We start from the raw sequence: 24,064 nt of genomic DNA on the forward strand, positions 1-24,064 counted from the left end.
CCTCAGCTTCCTCAGTGTAGGAAAACAGCTTTCCTAATGTCTTTTCAAATTCTTGGCTAAAGAAACCAACTAAACATCCATAAAAATAACTCAATAAATAATATCTCATGTAACTAAAAAATGTCATAATACTGACTTTGATTTGGAAGAGACAACCTGAGAGCAGTGCTGTAGGCACAGGCACCCTAATCTAGAGCTTCCTGAGGTGAATTCAGCTTCCTTGTCCCTACTGGTTTGCAAAAAAGCCTTTTAAAAGAATTTTTCATCCCAGGAGTTTTACATTGTCTACAAAGTACCACAACACCAATTACATCATCGCCATTAGTTCAGTAAAGGATTTAATTTAAAAGATACCAATGTGTTACCAGTTCTCTTACTTTTTCTAATATACAGAGGAATTAGAGAAGCTGGAGCAGGAGAGATTGGCACTGGAAGCCACCATTAAGGAAAATGATTTTGAAGAAAGAAAAAGGGGCATCTGTGGATTCTTCAAAAAAGCCAGCACTCTCAGTATCTCGAAACACGAAACAAAGAAGGGTAAGTTCCAAAATGACAACCTATTCCCAACCCTTCAATGCATCACACTTTCACCAATATGCAAACTGGACTTTAGTCCAAGCCAAAAACTCCTGAGCCACACAGAAGCCCCTGGAACAGAACCTCCCTTGTGCAAACCGTGGTGGCCACAACCCTGTAATGCAGCACAGTGGCATCCCTGCTCGTAGGACATGCTACCTACAACACAACCATTTCCCTCTCGTTTGCTAGATAAACTTCTCAGCTCAGCTTGTGTTCACTACTTGTCAAAAATAGAACATGGTTATTAAAGTTTGAAGAATACAGAACAAGTTGGTTGGAAGGGGTTGGGGCTGTTTTTATCTTTTTAATAGGGTGTTTTAAAGTGAGGCTTTTTTTCTTTTCTCTAAAGAAAATAGGAATATATGCACAATAAGCAATCTTACTTTACTTAACATACACACAAACTCAGTACACAGCTGAAAACCAGGTAAAAATAGCACAACTGCTCTATATTCTAAGCATAATTTCATAAAAATGCACAAGTGAAGGTGCTAAAAGTACTGAAAGTACATACACAGCATCCTGTCAATAACTAATTAACACAAATGTGTGGGTGATGAAGTCAATATGACGTTTCATACATAGTAAAATTTAAGGTTGCGTTTCACAACCGCTAGGCTGCACTGATAATGACCCACCTGAAGCCATACTTGTACACAGACATGGATTTTGAGAGTTTTCACCTGCAGACACTATTTCATCTGGCTGTGCATGCAACTCCCAGAGGTACCAGGAAGATCTACAGACCAGGAACATAAAATGCCATTATTCTTCAGTTGGCAGACTTCAGTTTATTTTATTTCAGTAGAATATATGTTTATGACAATTCCACCAGAAGTGTTGTACCCCTGTTTTGACTTCCCTTTTTGATTTAGTTGAGCATAAAGGAAATACATATTACACATTTTGGCTCTCTAAATTAGATAATGTTAATAAATAGCTTCTCCCCTTTGTTTTTTGTGTTCATACTCCCCAGAGTTGTTGCATCTTCCAGCAGAGGTGATAGAACTGTAGAGGAAAGCCAGTAACTGCTTTATAACTATCCTGTACACACTCCAGAAATACAGGAAAACCAAACAAAGCATTTTCAAGACCTACCAGATCAGAGTAAAACCTCTAAAGAAGCCTGTCTGTTCCATTTAGAATATTGTTCTGACACCATCTCTTTGAAATCATTGAAAGAGAAGCAGGAAAAGGTGGAATGAGAGAAGGTATTGTTAGTACAGAGTCAAGACCATATCTTTTAAAGCCAGCCAAGCAACCAGCTAGAATCAAAATTTATTTCCAATTAGCAGTGACCAAGTCAGCATAGGGAAACAGCCATATGTGCTTGTGTTTTCTGACTTCCAGCTTCACCTATGCTCACCCTGTACTCCACCCGCTCATTTCATGCACTGTGACTGTGCCTTTCAGGGACCTCTCTATTTTACAAGACAGCTGAGCTTGGAAATGATGCAAAATGACATATTTACTTCTACAATCTGTCAGATATTTCCCAGTTGCTTTTTAAGGCCCCAGTGAATTTTACATTAACTAAAAAGAGACAGAGAACAAATAATCAGGTAACCTTTTTCAAGATGTTATAATCCAGCAACAATGTGTTACACAAGCTTTGGTTTCTGTGCATATTGAAACATTAGAAGTCCAAAGCATCTATTCTGTTCCTTTTTTTCTGATTTTAAGTATAGCAATTATGTCAGAAACAGTTCATTTTCCTGAAGCTTTCCCTCCATTTGGCTCCCTAAAGCTACTTATTGCCTCACTTATCAGACATCCTTCCACATTTTTTTCTTTCTCATTACAGAGAGCACCATTAACACCATACAGTCAATGCATGTGGGTGAATTCAATCAGAGGCTGCTGGAAGCCAGCACTCAATTTAAAAAGAAGCAAGGAAAAGGTACAATTGACATTTGGTGGCTGTTCGATGATGGAGGTAAGGAATTTGAGTAAGAACCACAAGGAGAGAGATTTCTCTGTTACCAAATATAAAAATGGACTTGGGAAGCTGCATAAAACTGGGTTTTATTAAGCTTACATAGGAAATTTTATGTCAGGCTTAAATGTTTTAAAACTAAATTACGTCCAACACTGCTGAAGTGAAAGATGGAATTTTTACCATACAATGCACTAATTTGATACTCCTCCATTTTTGTATGTTCTTCCAGGTCTAACAATCCTAATTCCTTACATTCTAACTATCAGGAAGAAATGGAAAAATTGTAAATTAAGGATCTTCACTGGAGGAAAAGTCAATAGGATTGAAGAAGAAAAACTAGTGTAAATATAACTTTATTTGTCTCACTGTTTAAAGAGTTTGAACTGATGCTGAATATAATGCATATATAGCAGGAAGGTGGGAATTTTCCAGCACAACTGGTTTGTTGTACTGTGGGCAGCATGAAAAAAAAATGTACATGATTGAAAGGTGTTAAGCTTATAGCATAGCCCTCAAGGCTCTGCAAATGGTGATTACCAAAGGAAACTCACATCCAGCACTTTTTCCCATTAATAGCTCATATTCCCTTCTCTGAGAAGAGCGGTCTGCACTCTGTAATGAGAATGTAATTACTTTTATGGGATTTACATGAGACTGTCCAGGTAACAGCAAGTGAAATTGCACATGAAGTTCTCATATGCAAATAGCATAGACAGATAGCTCACATAAATGTGATTAACTGTGGTAAAATATAAAGAAGTTAAAGAGCAAGTTAATCAACTTTAAGGCCAAGTTGATTTTACTCAGCATTTTTTAAAAAGTCTAGATTTCATAATCATCATTTGCCTTTGAGCAAATGAAAGGTATTAATATAAACTTGTTTTTATCACCACTGTATGTAGGACCTTTCCTTCCTAAGCACTTTACACACTGCAGGCACAGCCATTTCACCACCAGTGGAAGCAGCTCAATTTGGGATGAAAGTCAGTGACTGCTCAACAAAGAGCAGAAGCACCATGCAGAGTTAAAAACATCTCCAGCCAAAACTCCAGTGGGAAGCAAGTGAGAGGTGTGCAAGGACAGGAATTAGAATCATTTGCTTCACTAGGATTACAACACAGCACCTTGAAAAGACAGCTGCCACAGGACATTCCCTTAAAGCAAAAGGGAACACACAAAGCGAACTTTGCTGCTCTGTGGTTCTGTCAGTTTTGAACATTACCCTAAGGTTAATGTACTTCTGCAGGAGAGATTCACAAGTGTTTGTACAATCCTTACAATTGGGTACAAAACGCCCTAGGGCTGCTCAAGGACCTGCTGGGAAATGTTCTTTGCTCCCTGTCCAGAGTCTGCCCGGTCTTGGCTGTTCAAGACTGTAAACAGGCTCATGAACCTAGACCCTCTAGTCACCAGATTTTGCTGGAAGTAGGAAGTTTTGACATCAAATGGGATTTGTCAAAACATGATAGATTCCATAGAGGCAGTTCTGACACCTGCATACATTGCTTGTCCCACAAAGGCCACAGTAAACAGCATGATCAGGACAGCTGACAAAGACCCAGTCTGTCCCCAAGGAAACAGTATGTGTCTGTACTGCCACCTAAACACCAGCTTTCCTCAAAACATGATATACCTGCCACATGCAAAAGCCTTCAAAGAGACAAATCTGGGCTGGGTGGTTCCTCCATTCCCTAGTTAGACCTAATACAAAATCATCCAAAGTACAATTTCAGCCCTGTATTTTGAATTCAGAAGTCTAATTTAACTGGACTTTTACTAGCATGTAATTCCCCAAATATTAAAACCTTTCCACAGAAGTTGAGGTTTTGCTCTTTATCATGTTCAAATAAGGATTTCCGCAAGGGACACCAAGATTTATACAAGCAGTATGTTCTTATATATATGTGTGTATATATATTAAAAAAAAAGAGTAAACTCTCAGGTCATAAACAAACACATATTTCTACCATGGTTTGCTCCTAGGAATTCTCTGACCTTTTCAAAATCCAAAGCTTACATACCAAAAATAGAAAAAAAAAAAGGAGGTGGGAGAAGGAGGTGTGGGGAAGAACCACAAGACCCCAACCATTGTTCAAACAAAGGCAAAACTGACCTAATTAAACCTCTCTATCCTCAGCACAAACACACAAAAAACTATAAACTATTCCTTCTGCCAACTGGGGCAGAAAAGCAAAGTATTTTCTTTTATGAACATGTGTAAAGACAACATGTGAGTAGATCAATATAAATTAATAAATAAAAAAGATGAAAACGATTCTTTAAGTATTGCACTTCAACCTTCTGGACCAAATTTTCACCAACACATGTACTACCAGTATTGTAAAACTCCATCCACAGCATTTTGACAGTAACAGAGGAACAGAAGCCTTCTGTAAGTATTGGAGAATTCTGCCCTACTGTATACTGAATACTCTTCCTTTATAACACAAGCCTTTGGAAATACTTAAAGTACCATTGTTTTCCCAAAATGTAAACACCCTGCCCTCTGTCTGCTATTAATTTCCATTTTTTTGTTATTTTCATCGATCATCAGTTAAATGAATTATGCTACAGCAATCACATGAATCCAGTTTTGTAATTGGAAATTGAAACGCTAAAGCATTTAAAGTAATTTGTCATATAGTTAAAGATAAGATATAAAATGCAGTTGTCTAACTCATTTACAAGTATTCTTTGATACAAGGCACTCAGAAGTACAATGATAAAACATTCTCTCTTTTGTTTTCAGGATGGCTTCACTCCTAAGCAAATTCAGAATAAAATTTGCTGATATTAATATCATTTGTGATATCAATATAAAGCCCAACAAAGAGAGGTAAGAAGCATTACCAAAATCCATTATTTAGCAGTCAGCCTTTATCTAGAGCTTACTTCCTTTATGCTGAACATTAAAAACAAAAACAACAAAAAAAAAACCAAAACAAACAAACAAAAGAAAACACCAAAAAAAACCCCAAACCAAAACACAACACAGAAAATAACAGTGTCATTTGATTGCAATAATTTTCTAAGTACCAAGAGCAGGAAAAAGAAAAGAACCTTTTAACAATCACAGCTTAAAGGGTCAAAACCATGTGTAGTCTTTTGCTTTATGTTGTAAAGACTAATTAGACACCATACTTATGAGCCACTAGGTTTAACAGACATTTTATGATGGCTTTAATGATGTTATTAAATGATGACATTTATTTAGATTGCAACTAAAGAATATAAAGATTTTATAACTACATACCTAAAGTCCCCTTTTAGTGCCCTCTTGATCTCACGTAATATCTTTTAATTATGTAAAGCACTGTGCAATACATGTCTTTTTTTTTCTTCAGTACAATGCAGTGATTTTACATAAATAAAAGTTATCAAAAAGAATTAATATCTGGCATTAACATAAAAACCACATACATTTGCTGCATCAGCACTATCTGAGCTGAACAAGCTAATATTATGCCAGACACTTGCTAGACAGACCACTGTATCTCTCTTCCAGCTGGCATCCCATCTATTTGATTAATAATAAGAGGATTATCACTATTTTACATAGTGAAACAGCCAGTAAGGATGTTGACAAACTCTGACAACTTAGCAGCAGCAACACTAAATGCTGCATATCACGGCCTTTAACCCATCTCTTGGCTTCCTGGCCATAGAGCCAAGGCCAGCCTGTGCCCAGTCTCCCACTGCACTTCGCAGCGAGGCCTATCAGCACAAAGTGCTCACAGAAATACACTCACATCCATACAAAAGAAACTCCCTGAGGTCTCTGTGGGATGGTAGAAACTTTCAACAATGGGCAAGCAAGGAAGTACAGAAGGACGGTTAAGATTCTCCAGATTAAAAGATTCAAAAGTTCAAGAAACAACTTGAAATTTAGAGAGAAAATCTGAACACAATTCAGAGTCCACGTACAGCAAACAACCTACAGTGTTTCCTTCAGCCCCTTGTCATAGGCAATTTGTATCACCTGTTTACCCACTGCGTTAAAACCATCAGTAAAACCATATCAGTGAGGTGATTGGTCCAGCTAGTGCTGAAACAGTAATAAAAAGGTCAGTATTCATGAGGAGACCCATATTAATTGTTAATATTAGTAACCAATATACTGCAGTTTGGAGTTACTGTAAAACTCATTTCAGTATTTTTGCCAGAACCAGGACAATGCAGAAAATTCTCTGCTAAATGCAGTATTTAATTATCCTCAAATAACCTTTAAATTATCCTCAAATAACCCAAACATACAGAAGCGGCACAGATATAACTTGGGGCACAATGTAGCAAAGAACAGTTAAAGATTTTGCACGTTTTTCAGCTATAATTATTATCAGTGAGGCCTGTCATACACAGTGACTGTGAAATAAGTCAGTGAGTTCATACCCTGCAGCAAGGCCTCCTTTGTAATTCCTGTTTCAGCTGGAAATTCTTTGAAGAGATGATTGAACCGTATCGCCTCCATGAAAGCTGCAAAGATATAACAACTGCTGAGAAATTAAAGCGAGAGACTCCATGGAAAATTACAGATGCAGAGCTGGAAGCATTCAAGGAGAAGGTAAAGCCTCACCTACCTTTTTACATATGTACTTTTCCTTACCCTCCAGATGTTTGAAGCGATTAGTAAGAAAATGTGAAATACCAGATATGGCATTAGAAACATGACATGTACAAACCTGTATTTGATATTTACAGATTGGATTTATATTGTAAACACTGCAGAGGCGTGTTATGATTGCATTATTGAGCTCCCTCAGACCTTGGCATGTTTACACAGCATTTTCCAGGCTGATGAGAAGCTCTGCCCACATCAAAGCCAGCCAGATGAAAACCACCTCTGAACCAGACACCACACAGTTACTGCACTAAGCCTGAGCTAATTGGGTCTGCTGAGAGGTTTATTAAATGGCTCCACTGTTTTGCAGCTTGAATCTCTTAGAGGATGCAGCTCCAAACACTCACCACTTTGGGCCATTTAGAACTGAATCCAGACACTTCAACTAAGGCTAGAAATTTCTCCAAAGGCAAGGGTGAGCATGAATTCTTACCTCAGTGGCAGAGTGAAGACTAAACCAGTCTACCATGCAGAAGCTCTCCTGCAGTTCACAGGAACTTCAAGGCTGATGCTGGCTGATCCACTGGGTCAATTACAGCCCAGTCTGCTCTTTAAACTTGTTGGAAAAATACCTTTTTACCAATGAACCACCAGGCTTCATCAGGACAGTGACAAAAGGATACTGCAAACTCTTTCACCCTTAAGAGACAAGTTCTCCTGTAACTCCCAGAGAATTAATCTAGCAATTTTAGTTATGGTTCCTGTGGAATTAACCTGAGTACATTGGCAGTTTAGTTATCCCCACTTTATGGTGCTGGTAACTTTCTCAGCAGAGCAAGGATTGCAACTCTGAGCTCAGAGCTGCCAGAAGTCACAGCCTGACACATTAACATCAGCAGGAATCAATGATGATTTAAGATAACACTATACTACTAACTGCAGCAGCTTGGAAGCAGCCTGACTGCTCACTCTATTACCCTCTGCATGGAGCTGATAACCAGTGTAAGGTTATAGTAGTCAGCTATGGGCAGAAAACCTTAGAATTACTCTCAAATTATCAAAAATTGAGAGTCAGAGCCCTTAAAACATCTCAGTATAAAAGAAAACAGGAATATAATCACAGATACTCACATGCAGAACCAGTGAGGATACAACAGAAAAAAAATACATGATTAAGCTTGGTCGTGTCAAGGTCACTAACTAAGGAACCAAAAAAACTCCCCATAGATTGAAAAGAGTCAGCAATATGAAAATGCCAAATTACTCCGTAAAACAAGAACAGCAACAAAAAGTTTAGCTTATACATCTGGAAAGATATGACCCTTATCGTCAGAAGTAAGGCAGTTCTGGGAATTTTACAGAGGACATTAGAACACATTTACAATTCAACAGAGAAAAACCTGGCAGCACAGATAAAGGGTGATGTTATAGGATGATTCTCATGAGGTAACAACTGGCTAAATTATGAGGATTCTTACCTATATAACATGTAAAAGAACACTGAAATTTCTGTGTAGAAGGAAAATTTAAGGTCTGAATGGAGAAAAACCAGCTTTCTTCTTTCTCCAGGGAAAGAGAAAGTAATTTACAAGATCGGTTAAGATACATCTATCTTACACAAACCTGCCCTGGTCTCTTGTTCCCTGTGACTTGTTAAGTTATAAAAATTTTGAGGGCCTGAGCTTGACCATAAAGTACAGTACAAAAATAATCCCTATCCCCAGGAAACCTTACATAGGGGCGAACAACTCTGGCCCTAATGTAACTATACTAATCAAAAAGTGTGGCTTAGCATCATATTTTGCCATTGCTATGACTCTGGACCCCAGAGCAGACCTGGCTTCCAGTGCTGCCAAATCAACAGCAGAAAATGTTGCAGACAAGGGGAGTGCAGAGGTATGTAAGACACCAGAACTGAGGATAACTGACCTGACTGATTTTTTTCTCTTCCCTATTGTGTTTTAACCAGAGTTATCGCCAAGTCCGTCTGAACGAACTCTTACAAGAGCATTCGAGAGCAGCCAACCTCATTGTCCTGTGAGTTGCCAGATTTTTGATTCTAAGAATAATGTGTAATGGGATTCTGAACTGGAGCTACAGAAACCCTTGTGTTAATTCATTGAGCACAAAAGTAATCTTTTAAGTACCTTTTGAAGGACTTGCATCTGGACTGGTGGTTCTCTGGGACTGCACTGAATATGAATCTTTCCTGGTGATGAAGCAATTGTATAAAGGAAAAGAGGCCACCAACAAAATTACCAAAAAAAGGCCCTTTCCAGAATTGATTTTTATTTACAGACACGTTTTTTATACACAGCTTCAATAAATTAGCTTGCACTTGTGATGCATAGATAAACCTCTATAGTTCCATTAATTCAGTCTCAAAAAAATTGGTGAGCATGTAATGCTTACCATAAATTGAGCCATCTTCTAAAACTCTCATCCCACAGTAATTTCAGATCAGAAAATGGGTTGATGGACTGCAAAACTATGCATGTGTTGTATTTTTATCCTTTAAAAAAAATCATATTATGTGTATGTTTTATGACCCCAAAAATATTCTTTACCAGTTTAAGGCTACAATCACAAGCAGTTCCTGTCCAGTACAATCAGGTGAGCAAGGGTCTGCAAATTAAGGCCTTATGATATCAAAACAATCTCATAGTCTAATTATATCAGAGTTGTATATGAACAGTGATGTTTCTACTTCGTATTTAGTGAGAAGCCTGGGATACCCCTGCCTTCAAAATCATAATTTTATTTTTCCCTCTGCCTAAACAGAAGCCTCCCTGTGGCAAGAAAAGGAGCAGTGTCTGATTACCTGTACATGGCTTGGCTAGAAATTCTCTCCAAGAACCTTCCTCCAGTCTTAATGGTCAGAGGCAACCACAAAAATGTACTGACTTTCTATTCTTAGAAAAACATCAGTTCCTAGAATATGCCTTGCTTGATTCCAACAGCTACATTTTTAATGGCAATGGTTTATCAAAGACACATTCATTTAATACAAATCTAAAACTTTAATAATTGACAGAAAATTTTTCAAAAATCCAAAGCAACACAGCAAAGAATTAGACAAAAATTGTACATGGTTCCTGCTGGTGTTACACTCCAGTACAGGCAAAAGAAGGAAAATCTACCTATATGTCAAAAGAGACAGCAAACATTTTGAGCACACAAAGAAGAAATTCTTCTGATTTTATAAGGTATTGAAAAAATTTTTGATATTTATCGTAAAAAGCCAAAATTAACTGGTATAATACAAAAATCATTAAATTGATAAAGAATTATTTCAAATTGCACTATCATAGTTGCTAATGGGCACACAGTAGGATTAAAATGAAATGCACCAACTTGTGAGACAAAAATCTTTATGGCATCCATCAGGTGTAAGTGATAAACTGATAGAATGCAAGTAGAATACATGCAATGCTTTTTGATTGTAATATTGCCAAATTAAGATGCTTTTACCTAAATTGTTCTGCTAATTTAAATTCATTCAAACACTTCTAATTTAGTGACAAACAAAAAAATTAGATATATAAAAATATGGACTCTATTAAAAGACTTCATAATGCATATTCAAGCTCTGACATGCAATGGAATTTGTGATTGAAATAATTAAATGTGTTAAGTAAATTTCACAAAAAAATTAGTAAAACACTAAATATTCTGACAATGTTTTCTGTGAATGTTAGGGCTAATACAATCTGACAGTACACATTGGGACAAAATGCACAGTGATTTATGTGATTAGATAAAAAAACTCATCTGAGTTGAATGCCTTATTTTTGATTTATATAAAAGATTTCTCTCTTTTTTGACTTTCTAAATAATATTAATTATACACTAACTTAAAATAAAGGCAATCCATTAAGTTATGTAATTTTTCTATTTTCTACTCTGCAACATTATGGTGCTTTATAATTTTAGCTGTCAAGAAAAGCAGCTTCTCTTTTTACTGGGTAAAGCTATATCCTATGTGTAAGCATTATTTAAATTAAAGACCATCACAGAACATGGCTAATTTATTTTCTGTAGTCCTGCAACTCCTTTGCAGAGATCAACTAACATCTAAGCCTCATGAAAGCCAAGGAGCCCTGAATTCCACTAAATGTGTATTTTAAAGCAGGCCTCATCTTGCTTGAATTATTAGAATTTAACTTGTGGTGGATCTAGCACTCCCATCTCAAAAAATGACAAATATTTGATGTTCACATTTTTTCTGAGTTCAACAGCAGCAATTCAGCAGAACATGGTAATGTAGCCCAGTAATCCATGCTTTATTTTCTCCATCTATTAAAGGCAGGATATTAAATATTGATATTTTCTCATAATGTTCTTCCTTTGCTTCTTACACATTTTCAACCAGACTGAAGGATCATTTTACAATCTAACTGCATTACACAGAAGTTTCCTCCTTATACCAGACTTCCTGCACAACTCTGAGCAAACCAAAGCTCACATTCTGCACCTGCAAAATAAGGAGATTATTCTCATCCTTCACAGTGATGTCAGCAGTGATACCAGAGCTTGTTACCTGCTGCCAGGTCCTTCCAGTTCCTTGTAGAATTGTAATGGTCACCATCCTTTCTACCTCACCCAGCACACAGATATAATCTGAATGGCACCCAGCCAATGCCAAGAAACAGAGCTTTTAGGGAGGCTCCACTTAGGCTTCTGCATGTTTCTTATCACAATCTACACAAGGACCTGGAGGAATTATACACCTTTATTAAGCCCTTTAATTATATACATGACTGGAGATTGTTTCCTAAATATTCCCAAGTATTGTAACTCTCAATCTATAGGGAACATTGACCCAAACTGCTCTGGGGGACCTAAGGAGATCCAAAGAGAGAATGAGCACAAAGTGAACCAGCAACGGCACTTTCAATACTATTCACACTGCTCTCTCACAAACACACTGCTGTGGGCACTGCAACAATAAATCCCAAGAGGTACCTTTCTAAATAAAGTCATCAAAAACTAAGTATGAACATACACATTTCTATCAAATGTCTTGCTTGCATGACAGTGATTAATTAGAAGTTGTACCCACACAACAGTGTAATAGGAGAAACTCAGGATGCAACAGCACTTAGCTACCTGAAGGTGTTACTTCCACAAATTCACAAGTAATTTAGACTAAGTATTTTCCAAGCATCTTCTATTTCCTGTACCTCACCATGATTTCTGAATGTGTGTGGACCAATTTGGAAGCATACTAATTACAGAATATCTTAAATTGCAACTTAGATTGCAAAATTTTGTTAGTCCACCTCCCTCCTTTTCAACTCTGTAAGAGACACTTCTTTACATAAATTATCCGTAAAACAACTGCTGCATTTTAATCATCAAGTTAGTAACTAAACTCTAATTACATGCTTGAAATCTCAAGGAAAAAATACAGCTCTAATGCTGTCCAGCACATTTTTAGCTTATATCACACTACCATAAGTTTATATAATTTAGGCTGGATTTGATCAGCCACGACAAAAGCAAGCACAGGTAAGGTGACCAGGGACATTAAAGTGTGAAAATACCACTGCTATGAAGCAAAAACAAAGAATATTTTGAATTTTCTTCAAAAGCCTAGGCATCCTGCACAGCTAAGCTTGTGCCTAAGGGCCTGTTAAAATGATCCACTATCGTTCCTCCCACCAGTGAATCTTACCTTTCCCTTCCAATGTTAGTGGAGCTCCAACAGGTATCACAGAAGGCATTTCATCACATTTTCCTTCAATCTTTTTACAACCACTGACAAGTTGCCCATCTTGATCACATATCCCTAAAGCACAGTCCAGATTGTGCTGTCCAGAACAGCATTCTTCTGATGTGCCTTTTGCTAGATTTTTCAGTCCCCAACAAAGATTCTTTTTGAGGGGATCATTTCTTTATTTTATTTTTAAATTAGCTACCCAACAGGGCAAGTAGAAAAGCTACCTAACCAAAAAGGCACTGCATTGTGAGGAGAAACAACTGCAACTACACTGCCAAGAGCATGTTGTTATCCTACTTCACACTCAAAGGAGTTTCCACTCAATCTTCATAATACAACATACAAAGCTCCAGCCACCAGCATAGGAAATTTCCTCAGTCTTAAATCTCTGCAATTTTCATTACATCTTTGAGAAGTCCTAACAAAAGCTTTCCTGACTAGGCAATACTAATCCACAGAAAACCTAGACATTTCTCATTTTTTTCTCTCAGTCCATGAGGTATTTCAAGATCTTTTTGGTGAAAGCAGTTTCAGCAACTGATTGGTAGTTTACAAGCAAGAGACGTCACCAGGTAACAGGAATTAGCACTGCAGTTCTACATATGGGGCAAACAGCTACAGAGTTTTAGCTACTACTGACTCACTTAACTCCCCTTAGGTCTTCGTCACCTCCCCTCAGGCAGAGGTCCCTGACCTATCAGCAAAGCAGGGAGCACAGAATTTGAGTAACCCGCAGCACTTCCATCTTGAAGTTCAGGGGTCTTCCTCAACCTTCTGCCTCTGGTGGTTTGGCTGTCATTGGACTTTAATGAAGTGAGTGTGGATCACTCCAAGATCCTACTCTCTCTCCCTTGCTACCTCTGCAACTCCTGGCAGCAGGGCAATAACCTTCAGGTGCTGCAGCTCTTTGCTAAATGAGTGACTCATCCCTCAAGTTACAGCTGAAGAAAGTCAAGGTTTTGCAAGTGTGCTTCAGCAGAAGTCAGGCCACTGTTTAAACATCTGTTCATGCTGGTACCTAGGACACAGCCCCTTGGCAGCTGTGTAGCCCATCGAGGCCGTGTGGCCAGCATTGCTGAGGGGAACATCTCACACTGACCTTGACTCTGCAAGGGAAAATGGAAACAAACAAACACAGCGAGCTGCAGCTCACACTCCCCACAAACAACAAGTGCAATAACCCACAGTCATCCCATTGCTGGAATTTCATCAGAGGAAATTAAGTGTCAAACAAAATCAAACACTAAGGTTGTCTGGCACAGAGTAAAAAGCAATGGCAAAATTCTACAACCCCCACGCTGTACTGCAAACACGTAATCAAAAACAGAGCTTCATTATGAACACGCAACATGATAACAGCCTTTTTAAATTACAAACCTTAATCACTGTGAAAGAGACAGCTGTTCTAAGAGAGAATGGGGTGGGAAATCTCTCTTTTAAAGCCACGGTTTTCTGCTAATAAAAATCCTCATTTTAACACCAAAACTTTTCAGTAGTGAGAATTTTGTGGCTATTACCCCTGAACAAAGCAGCCTCCACTCCTGCTCTCACACCAGGAAAAAAGGTGGATGATTTCAGTTTATCTCAGTATTGTTTTTCAAAGTCAGGAGGAAATGCCCGATGGAGAGCAGCACTAATCAGCGATCAAGAATGCAGGAAGGTTGACTGACTATCTACACAGCGAGCCACACATTCCCAGAACCAAGGTAAACTTGCCCAGTCTTCCAGCACAAGGTTGGGGAGATTATTCCCCTTGTAAAGATCTGGAAAAAAAACAAGTGTCACTCAGCTAAGACCTTTCTCCTTAATAACATTTTTGGATGAGTCCTCCTCTCTATTATTCATGGACTTCCAGGCTACCTTAAGCACAGTTTAGAACCCAGCCTGCCTCACCAAGCCTGGCCATTCATAAAATTGGTCCTTTTCTACACTATAATGCAGGATGCAGTTGTAAACTCTATAAAGCCCTGCTTGTATAAGTAAACATTTACAATTAGATATCAGTTGGATACAACTTCAGTTCCTATGAACTTTGATGTTTGGATAGCTTACATCAGAAGCCATAAAATATTTTAAGTAGTTTTTTCACAGGGTCTGTTTTACAATACGTATTCTCTTTCAAACAGTGCATACTATTTAGACTGAAAATACTGAACAGGAATAAAAGAAAGCCCAAACTGGGACATTCTTAAAAATACCTTAAAAATAGAACTGAACTGCAATGCGTAGTAAAGGTTTCACTGCCATCTGGCTGCATTTAAAAAACATAACATAGCAAAGAGACAATCACATATAGAGTTTAAAAAAAAATCACAAAGAATAGTTGTTTGACAAACTTTAGACCAGCAAAAATAATCCAGCAGTCTGTAGCTATTTTGCAGACAGTCAAATACATCCATTAGCCTCACCAGGGGCAGTTTTTAAACTGTGAATCCAATGGGATAGTCTTTTCAGACCACAGCAGAGAGCTATGGGGGAATTTATAAATTCCCTATTCTTAAGGCCATAGGTATGTCCTGTAGAATATATCTGTATATCCTATATATATATATAGATATGTAGGTAGAAAGACATAGATACAGGAACAACATGGGGTAAATCACATCATAGATAGGATAGCAAGCATGCAGAGACTATGAAAGACAGTGAAATTATGAGTCTTCTGCTCCGAGACAGAACAGAGCACACCGACCACTGACAGGTTTTCCCATCTAGAGCATCGACAAGAGCTGGCCTGACCATTTCTGAAGGAGTCTCTTTATCCCACTATTCTGTGCAACCTGCTCTAAGACGACCTGCTGTAACAGCAGGATTAGACTGGATGCTCTCCAGAGGTCCCTTCCAGCCCCAACCACCCTGTGACTGTGGGAGGACAGCGGCTGTTTGCAGGCCGCGGGGCAGCACACCGTGCTCAGCCACCCCGGCTGTGCGATACGGGAGCGGGAGGGGGAACGGGGAGGGGGAGCGGCTCCGCGGCGCCTCTGAGGCCGCCGTGACCGCCCGCGCCCCGCCGGCCCCGCCCGCCCGTGCAGCCGCAATCGCGTCCCCCGGCAACTCCGCGCGTCCCGCGGGGTCCGCCCGCCATCCCGCGGCAGCGCCGCCGCCGCCTACCGAGGAGCGCCGCAGGCCGGGCTGCTGCCGGAACGGCTGCGCCGGCAGGTAGAGCCCGGGCAGGGGGAGAACGGGGCAGCGGCGCCTCCGCCCGTCCCCCATGAGCCGGGCGGACCGCGGCGGGGAGCACCGGGCGGGCGCTCATGGCACGCTCCCCACACGGCGGCGGCGGCGCTATGCTGGCGCGGTGCCTCCGGTGGCTCCGGCTCCCCTACGGGCGCTGTAAGAAGCGGTGGGGGAATTGAGGGGAAGCACATACTGCCCTCGGGGGCTTTGGGGAGGATACACGCTGCTCAGCCGCACCACCGGCCCGCTCTGCGCCCCTCAGGGGTCGCCTGGCCGCGACGCGGCGGCTGCGGTTTGAGGCGATGGGCGAGCTCCGCCTGACAGACAGGGCGGGACCCTCAGTGGCGGTGCGGGGCACTCAGGAGGAGCTGGGCGAGGCCATTCTCACCGAGGGGGGAATGGGGTTGCGCCGCGCGCGGAGAGGCCGCGGACGGGCCGGTTTCCCCCTCTGTACCGGCGCCCGTGGGCCGTGCCGGGTTTTGGCGGGGTTTTTGGCGGGCGGTTGGCCGTCCCTCACAGCGACTCTGCCGCTCTCTCAGCCATGCCCGCCTCCGAGGCCGTGCCGCAGCCTTCCCCCAGCAAGAGGCAGAAGGGCTCGGGGCCCGGAGAGGTCTCCACGCGGCTCCGCTTCACCAAGCTGTCCGAGAACGCCTTCGCCCCTTCCAGGGGCTCCGCACGGGCTGCGGGCTACGATCTGTACAGGTGAGGGAGGGTGAGGCTACGGCACCCGGGGCGGGAGCCCGCGCTAGATGCCGCCCCTCTCGGTGAGCCCTGGGCAGGGGCTCTGGCGGCTGAGAGCGCTCTCGTGGCCTCTTGCCGAGCCGAGCCTCCGGCCAGGCTCGCTGGCCATGCAGGAGAGGAGGCCAGAGCTGACCAAGTCGTAGCTCCCTTGCTCCTCCATCCCTGACCACTTTCGGGTATCCATGATCCAGCTATGCTACAGCATTGATTTCATCAGGCAGAGATGCAGTCGTTGGCTAAAAGTCAGGTTTGACACAGCATCCGGAATTGCTGGTGGTGCCCACAACGGCCGGGCGCGTTCCTGTTGAAGAAATGATAGCACACATGGGCCCTCCTTGCCAGCACTTGTGCTTTTCTGCTTTCCTCTTGGCTCCGGGGTGCTGCCTGCCAAAGGGCGTTGTAGCAGTTTGATAGCGGTCCTGGCTGGAAACCATCTGGGTTGGTGTACAGACTCGGGTTTTGGTTTGTTTGAATTTATAATGATCCTTGTTCAATGGTTTTCACTATATTCAGGAATACCTGTAGCTAGACTTGTGGTTGTTTGCATAGTGCTTCTGCGATCGAGTCACTAGTTACATCTGAACTTTGCTGCCACCACTTTTAACTTACCTTTTTAAGTATTACTTAGAATAATCAGCCTTTTTCTTCCTTCACCTCGCTTACCTCTTTCCTGAAGATTTACTTCACCACACTTCACTCTTTTTTCTTTTTATCCCTTTTGTCTCACCAGGTTTGTTTTTGTTCTTGTTCCAATGGTGCACTGTAGACCTGGAAAAAGTCTGTTTTATAGAAAACCTTTCAGTGCTTCCAGTGTTTAAAAAAACTAGTTCTTTGTCAAGGTCAAGATATGACAAGTTTTGTTACCACTGCCTTTCATTAAGCCTTCAGTTGGGTAACTTCAGCAAGTTCTTAAAATCTCTGTAGTTCAGAGTTCCCAGGTGAATTATGTGAATCATGAGCTGTCAGACTCCTCAGAAAAAAAATTGTTGCCTAAAAGTTAACTTAATAGATTATTAATTTTGATTACAACTAGTTCATCTGCTATAGAAAGCTTAATCAGAGCGTATTATTTGTAAAGTTTCCGCTTTTGCACAAAAAAATGCACAACCATGTTCACCTAATGGTTACTTTAAAGTTAAGCTTGTATCTTTTGTCTATCTTATCAATTAAAAAAACATTTAAAACTGGCGATTGCAGGAGTATGCTGTTCAAATGACACTTCTGGAATCTTAAACTAGCATCATCAGAATGGCAACATCTTGTGGTTTAGGATGTGCATTAAATTTTGCAAATCTGTAAATATTTATTGTCTAAATTTCATGGTATAAATTCCCAGGCAAATTAATTCTGGGTAATTTTGTACCTCAAGTTACACTAAAGAAACTTTAAGAGGTATTCTATATAAACTAATGTTTCTTTCTTTAATGTAGTGCCTATGACTGTGTGATACCACCCATGGAAAAGGCTGTGGTGAAAACAGACATTCAAATAGCACTTCCTTCTGGATGCTATGGCCGAGTAGGTGAGTACACAAGCTGTGAAAAGGCTGCAGAGTCATTGTAGAACGGGTTTGACGCCATCTTCCCGTTTAGATTCTGCCTAAAGCTTTCAGAATTAGTCTACACAAAAAAGGGATGCCACGTGGCTGTGTGATTTACTAAATCTTGTAGCAGAGATTTTCCTGTTACCTGTTGTCAAATACATTTGAGGTTTGGTGTATGTCAAGTGACAAAAGGATGATCAGCAAAAAGGCTTGTACTCTACATACAACTTCACAGGCTCTGCGGTACTTCATTGTTTCTCTGCAGTTTCAAATTCAAATCAGAAAGACCAATAGGTAGTGGACATACAGAAAATACATCCCCTGTGTGTTTAAAAATGAACCCCAGAGTAACAGTGTAGAATTTGATTACTTTTGGTGACAGAATACTTGAGAGAACCTGTACAAGATGTTCTGTTTATTTTGTGCATTCTTTATCTGAATTATGTATAAATTAGTAAAGTAAAATAGCCACTCCAGGGGGAGAACATGATCGGAGTTTGCCAGGTCCTTTTATGTAAAAGGAGAACACACTTGCATTTCTCTTATCCCAAAGAAAATTTTGAAGATCATATCATTTTTAGCTCCTCATCACAGTAGACTAAAGTAAATAAAACCCCAAATCCCCACACGTAATTTATCTGTGTATAATACTGCTTAGGAAGTTGCTTGCCAAATACTGTTTTCCATTGTAACTTAAATGGATTTACCTAATATTCTTCTGAGATGATGTCAAACCAGTGGTAGTCACCAAAAATAAACCAATATTAGACAGTCCTTGTCTGCTCCAGTTGCCTTCCATGGAGAAATCTGCTCTGCTATTGCAGGTCAAATAAAGATACATTTCTATCACTTAAAGATTGCAATTTTATTGTAGCCTGTTGTTATTCCTTTTAATATATACATGAACTCTTACAGTAATTCCTGTAATATGTTTATTTTTAAAAGACTGTGGAAACAAGACTGTGCAAACATACTATGTAACCTATAAATACTGTCTTTTTAAAGAAATAAATTGTAATACTTACAAAAAAATTCTTTTCTAGCACCACGTTCTGGTTTAGCTGCAAAGCACTTCATAGATGTTGGAGGTAAACTTTTTGTTCTTTTTAGTAATCCTTGGTAAATACTGATCACGGAAGTGCCTTAGTTTCACAGTGTAATGTGTAAATAAATGATGGCTTCATGGGTAATCTGGCAAAAGGAGATACCTGGATAACACCTGAGAGAGACAGTGCATCATAATTATGTTAAAACTGGCTTAATTATAAAAAATATTACTGATTTTTTAAAATAATAACCATAGTGACTTTTGTAGGCAGTGCCTGCCATAGAAGTTTTTTTTTGGTTTAGGCATTAAATATGACTTATTATATTCTGCTTTATCCATTTTTTTAACCAGCAAGTTAACTTGAGAAATGCATGTTTTTCTAAATTTTCAAAACTCAGGGGATACTCCCAGTGTTACTAGCACCTTAATTAGGGAGCTGTTCAGAAGTGCCATTGGATTAATCAAAAACATTACATAAGAGAGTTGTGTAAATACCTTTTCCACACTAGAACCAGAGCAAAGATTGCATGGTAACTATGGATCATATGCACTACAATTTTTTCACAAAGCTGAAGAAACTAATTTAAAAACCAGGTTTTTATTCTTAAATGTGCATTTTTTGGTTCAACATTAAAACTTCAAGGTACAATCATACTACAGTTTCCTCTGGTGCTCGTAATCTCTAAAGGTAATACTTTGTATGAGTCTGGGAATGTCTTGGTATGGCATTTAATTTTAGTATTTAAATTATTTCTGCAAGTAGACTTCAAAATACATACTTGGGATCACAGGGAGGCCCAAGCTCCTGTTTTCTACTGGAAATATGTTTCCTGTATCTGAGAGAAAAACTCTAACGAAGCAGAATATAATTATTTTAATGTGCACTGGTAGATAATCTTCTGAACAGTGTAGCTAATACAGTCATGCAAAATACAAGAGTGAGCTAGTTTTGTAGTCTTGATACTTGAATATATCATTTCCTTACAGCTCTGATTCTGTTACCTTGCCAGAGGTACAGGATTTGGATCTGTGCAAATCCATAGCTCTCAAATAAAATGTTAGGAGTTGAGAACAGATTTCTGCTTGCCACTGAAAGAGCTGAAGTTAGCAGAACAAATGGAGCCTGAATTTGATCCAGCTGTCTTGATTTCAGATTGGGTATTACTACTAAAATTAGTAGTACAGTGGTAAAGCATTTCTTGACATGTGGTGGTGTTTTTCAATTCAAGACTCATTAGCATTTTTAGGTGTCTTGATTTACCAAGATAGGAATACCGATCTAATATCGATATCCAACTGAGACAGACGAAAGCTCTCTAACAGTTTAGAGTTAGAAAGGGAATGTTTTATTTGGCGCCAGGCTCTGCGTGGGATAGCTCCCTAAGACGCAGGGCCCGATACAAGCAAACATGACACTTTTTATTTCCAAATATTATGAATATCCAAAATACAAAATGCATATTCATAACATTAACACCTCCCATTCTCCACTTCATATGGAAATGAGCTTAAATGTCATTAAGCATGCACAGTGTGTGTCCTGAATGGAGTTGGTGGTCTTGAATTGGGTCAGTGGTCCCAAAAAAGATGAAGTAACTCATCTTCCTCATTTTGACTTTTTTGCCTTTCTGAACTTTAAGAATCCTAATTACTTTAGTGACCTCTAAGTTCCTTCTTGCATGACTTTTGAACGGGTTCCCACCAAGGGAGGAAATTGGAAATTGTCCTTGTTCCCTACACCAACTTATCAATGTTTCTATTCCTTGTTTTAAGCACAGCTAAGCAAACATACAAATGACAGATCATCAGTTATTTGGTAATCAGTTACTAACATCTTAAAACCCATTTCAGGTCCAGCTCTCTTAACTATTTTAATTAACTCTAGCTGGGCCCAAATTCCTTCCTATTCTAACTAATTTCAACACAGCTAGCCTGTAACTAAAATCTTTATGTTTCTTCTAAATCTATGTTTCAGTCTCAGTATTTGCATATGTATTGTTTAATTGTGCATCAGTAGTATAAAGGATGGCGGTATGAGATACTGTAATAATTTATTAATCTAAACCTTATCTAATCTAGTTCTCATATACTGACACTAACTGCATATTTCTCTAAATTCTTTCTCATGACAGCTGGTGTTATTGATGAGGACTACAGGGGAAATGTTGGTGTGGTACTGTTCAACTTTGGCAAGGAAACTTTTGAAGGTAACTGTTAAGCCTGGCAGAGCCTATTTTCAGCCATCTGACTGGGAGTGATAAACTAATTTTTTCTTTAAAAGTTTATGCAGAGGTAGAATTAGCTGGGAACATTTTTCTTCTCTCAGTTAACAAAAACATAGATACTTAGTAACATCCTGTCAAGGGAACATGAAAAGATTCTACTCATAGCAAATTAAGCAGCATGCAAAAAAACCACCCCCAAAACTACCATACCACCACAAAAACAAACCAAACCAACCCTACTTAGCTAAGCTTTAGATTCACAAGCTGTACTGAAGTGCAACTTTGTATTAAGTTTCTACCTTTCTCTGAAAAAAAAAGTCAGCTGAGTAGTACTTGAGATAAAAACTTCTCCAGAATCCTGTGAAACAGGAGTAATAAAGAGGATTTTCCCTTTATTATGCTGTCTTTTTGCAAAAAGTCAGTTTTAAGCTTCAGTGCCCAGTTAAAATATTGCCAGTGTTTTTGTGGCCTCTTCTGCATCTTCACATCACAAGCTGCTTTTGGAAGTTCTGTGAGCCATATTGGTTACTAGTGAGAAACACTGTTTTCCTTTTATCAGTTTGCCTTTTTCTCCCCAGATTCCTGGGTCTAGTTCAGAAAGCAGCTACATAATCCATGCAGCTGTCTCTCCATCTCTGCACTACTTAAGCATAATGAATTAAGATGCCAGAGTACAGCAGCAGGAAGGAATGGAAAGGCCTTGAGCTGGTACAGCTGCTGACACTTCACCTTAAAAGGACCCAACAGAAGTTTATCTTAACCTGTATTTTTCTGGGACTGTTAACATCTGCTTAACTCGGTTTCAAATAAGTATTCTGATATTTTTGACAGGAGATTGTCTAAAGTCTGTATTAATTATTCACTTTTTTGAAAGAACTAATATTTTAACTTCTCTGCAGTTAAAAAAGGCGATAGAATTGCCCAGCTCATCTGTGAACGCATTTATTATCCTGAGCTAGAAGAAGTTGAAGTAAGTTGCCAAATAAAATATTTCTGCATTTTTCAATGACTAATAGTTTAAGATACTTGTATATAAGATGAAATTTATTATACAGATAAATACTTTGCTGAAATTACTTTCAGTGGAAAAACTGCATAGCAGCAGTGCTACCAGAATGAAAGTCTTGATTCTTTGTATGCACTTGGGTGGATTTTTTTTTTTTATGCAAGTTTTCAGAGTTTTTGAGAAACAGTTCAGTGTATACTAGAAGTGTTTGCCTCACAAGCATTTGTTTAACTTGTACAAAAGATAGTTTAAAGTGCCTCATGTACATTTTTTGGTTTCTTAATTATAGCCCTTGTTACAAGTAAATGATAGGCAATATCTGTTGTATAGAAACAAAAGGCAAGTTAAGGCACTAAACCAGCTTATCATAATTGATATCTTTCAGGCTCTGGATGATACAGAACGTGGTGAAGGTGGCTTTGGTTCTACTGGAAAAAACTGAAAATTACTTGAATCTGCTTTCTATATATATTTTTGTTGTTGTTACACTATTTCTAAATTTTCATCTGAATTAGAAGTAGGACATAAAAATATTTCAAGTTTTATTGAGACTTCTCTGTATCTATCCTCCAGTGGATTTGTCTGTATAATGAGGAAATGTGCATGACTGGCTTGACTTACTAGTTGATGTATTATTTTGTCTTTCAAGATGTTTGGTCCTCAGCAGTAAGAATGCATTGTTTATATGGCAATTTTACTGTAATAAATTAAAACATAATTTTATTATTTTTTAATTTTACTCACCTAAACTAAAATGGCCAATTGTTCCCTTGCCAGTTTGTGTTAGACTTCTGAAAGCTATCTTCCACATGGCTCAGGATTTCATACCGAGAGCCTAATTCATACAACATCAGTGACAGTATCTATAGGAGTTCACACTCTGACCCCTGAATCAGAATAAGACAGATATTTAATATTTCATCTTCTACGATCTGTCCAAATACTTGTCTTTCTGTTCAAAGCTAGTTCTGACTTTGATCCTTAGCTGATCTTCAAGTGGCCAATTTTTGAGTTCTCTTATTTTAAAAGAAAAAGCAATACAGTGTTCGAGCTGAGTAACACAACTCATCTGGAAATAACTTCTATATCGTAAATAAGAGCTATGAAGTAAGCAGTTGAAATATTTGTTACAAATTTATTAATATGTTACTGTATGGAAGAAAGATTCTGAATTATTGAAGCAGTGCACAATTTGGTTTTTTAAGTTCACTTTTGTCTAGTTAACAGAGAATTCTTCTGGAATCTGTCCTAAACCTGATTCAGTAAGTGTGTGGAATTTCTTAAATGACTCTCTAACTTTTAGGTGAAAGAACGTGCACAGAAAAGAAGAAACAAAAAAGCAAAGAAAAGTGACTACTTTTCCACTTTACATAAAAGAATTAGAAAAGGCTCTGAAGCACTCAAACACTTTTTTCCTGCAGTTGTCTGTATTTTAAGATTTTCTAATCTGGAAGATCACAGGTAGGAAATACTGTGCTTTTAGTTTTAGCAGTGGAAATGTGGGCCCATTGTAGACTGGTGTTCAT

At 39.1% G+C, this 24,064-nt stretch overlaps 2 protein-coding genes and 1 long non-coding RNA gene across 8 annotated transcripts in view; 2 read left to right on the top strand and 1 right to left on the bottom strand.

The window, feature by feature from the left end:
* SLC12A1 (solute carrier family 12 member 1) overlaps window positions 1-11,413 on the top strand; it is a 46,913-nt gene extending 35,500 nt beyond the window's left edge. For all 3 annotated transcript variants that reach the window (XM_069026039.1, XM_069026041.1, XM_069026040.1), the window contains exons 21-27: window positions 394-537; window positions 2,384-2,515; window positions 2,748-2,859; window positions 5,268-5,354; window positions 6,944-7,079; window positions 9,046-9,113; window positions 9,858-11,413. In XM_069026039.1, coding sequence (XP_068882140.1) covers window positions 394-537; window positions 2,384-2,515; window positions 2,748-2,859; window positions 5,268-5,354; window positions 6,944-7,079; window positions 9,046-9,113; window positions 9,858-9,993 — 815 coding nt within the window. In that variant the 3' untranslated portion in view covers window positions 9,994-11,413. The remainder of the gene's footprint in view (window positions 1-393; window positions 538-2,383; window positions 2,516-2,747; window positions 2,860-5,267; window positions 5,355-6,943; window positions 7,080-9,045; window positions 9,114-9,857) is intronic.
* The window catches only part of LOC138116588 (uncharacterized), a 32,603-nt gene extending 17,054 nt beyond the window's left edge, over window positions 1-15,549 (bottom strand). Inside the window, exons 1-2 of one of the 2 annotated variants that reach the window (XR_011154222.1) lie at window positions 6,908-6,986; window positions 1,218-1,318 (exon numbers count right to left, since the gene is read on the bottom strand). This is a non-coding gene — a long non-coding RNA (uncharacterized lncRNA). Of the gene's footprint in view, window positions 1-1,217; window positions 1,319-6,907; window positions 6,987-12,753 lie in introns of those variants that run through there. The other variant, XR_011154223.1, reaches the window with a different exon arrangement.
* A 284-nt stretch (window positions 15,550-15,833) lies between these two features.
* On the top strand, window positions 15,834-23,261 carry DUT (deoxyuridine triphosphatase). 3 transcript variants are annotated; one of them, XM_069025829.1, is made up of 7 exons: window positions 15,834-15,957; window positions 16,515-16,677; window positions 18,147-18,238; window positions 19,303-19,347; window positions 21,440-21,514; window positions 22,432-22,502; window positions 22,924-23,261. In XM_069025829.1, the coding sequence occupies exons 2-7, from the start codon at window positions 16,517-16,519 to the stop codon at window positions 22,978-22,980; spliced, it is 501 nt and encodes a 166-aa protein (XP_068881930.1). In that variant the 5' UTR covers window positions 15,834-15,957; window positions 16,515-16,516; the 3' UTR covers window positions 22,981-23,261. The 3 variants fall into 3 exon arrangements, with proteins under 3 accessions (XP_068881930.1, XP_068881929.1, XP_068881928.1); XM_069025827.1 differs by lacking the exon at window positions 15,834-15,957 and adding an exon at window positions 16,026-16,131; XM_069025828.1 differs by lacking the exons at window positions 15,834-15,957; window positions 19,303-19,347 and adding an exon at window positions 16,015-16,131.
* Window positions 23,262-24,064: the final 803 nt, after the last annotated feature.

The sequence above is a fragment of the Aphelocoma coerulescens genome, chromosome 10, assembly GCF_041296385.1.
Source record: "Aphelocoma coerulescens isolate FSJ_1873_10779 chromosome 10, UR_Acoe_1.0, whole genome shotgun sequence".
NCBI lineage: Eukaryota > Metazoa > Chordata > Aves > Passeriformes > Corvidae > Aphelocoma > Aphelocoma coerulescens.

What these genes read in the sequence shown, in the direction of transcription:
- DUT (XM_069025827.1), top strand. Translation starts at nt 16,053, where the DNA reads ATGGCACGCTCCCCACACGGCGGCGGCGGCGCTATGCTGGCGCGGTGC. An exon ending in TGGATGCTATGGCCGAGTAG is followed by an intron (nt 18,239 to 19,302) that starts GTGAGTACACAA and finishes ATTCTTTTCTAG; the next exon opens with CACCACGTTCTGGTTTAGCT. An exon ending in CTGAGCTAGAAGAAGTTGAA is followed by an intron (nt 22,503 to 22,923) that starts GTAAGTTGCCAA and finishes GATATCTTTCAG; the next exon opens with GCTCTGGATGATACAGAACG.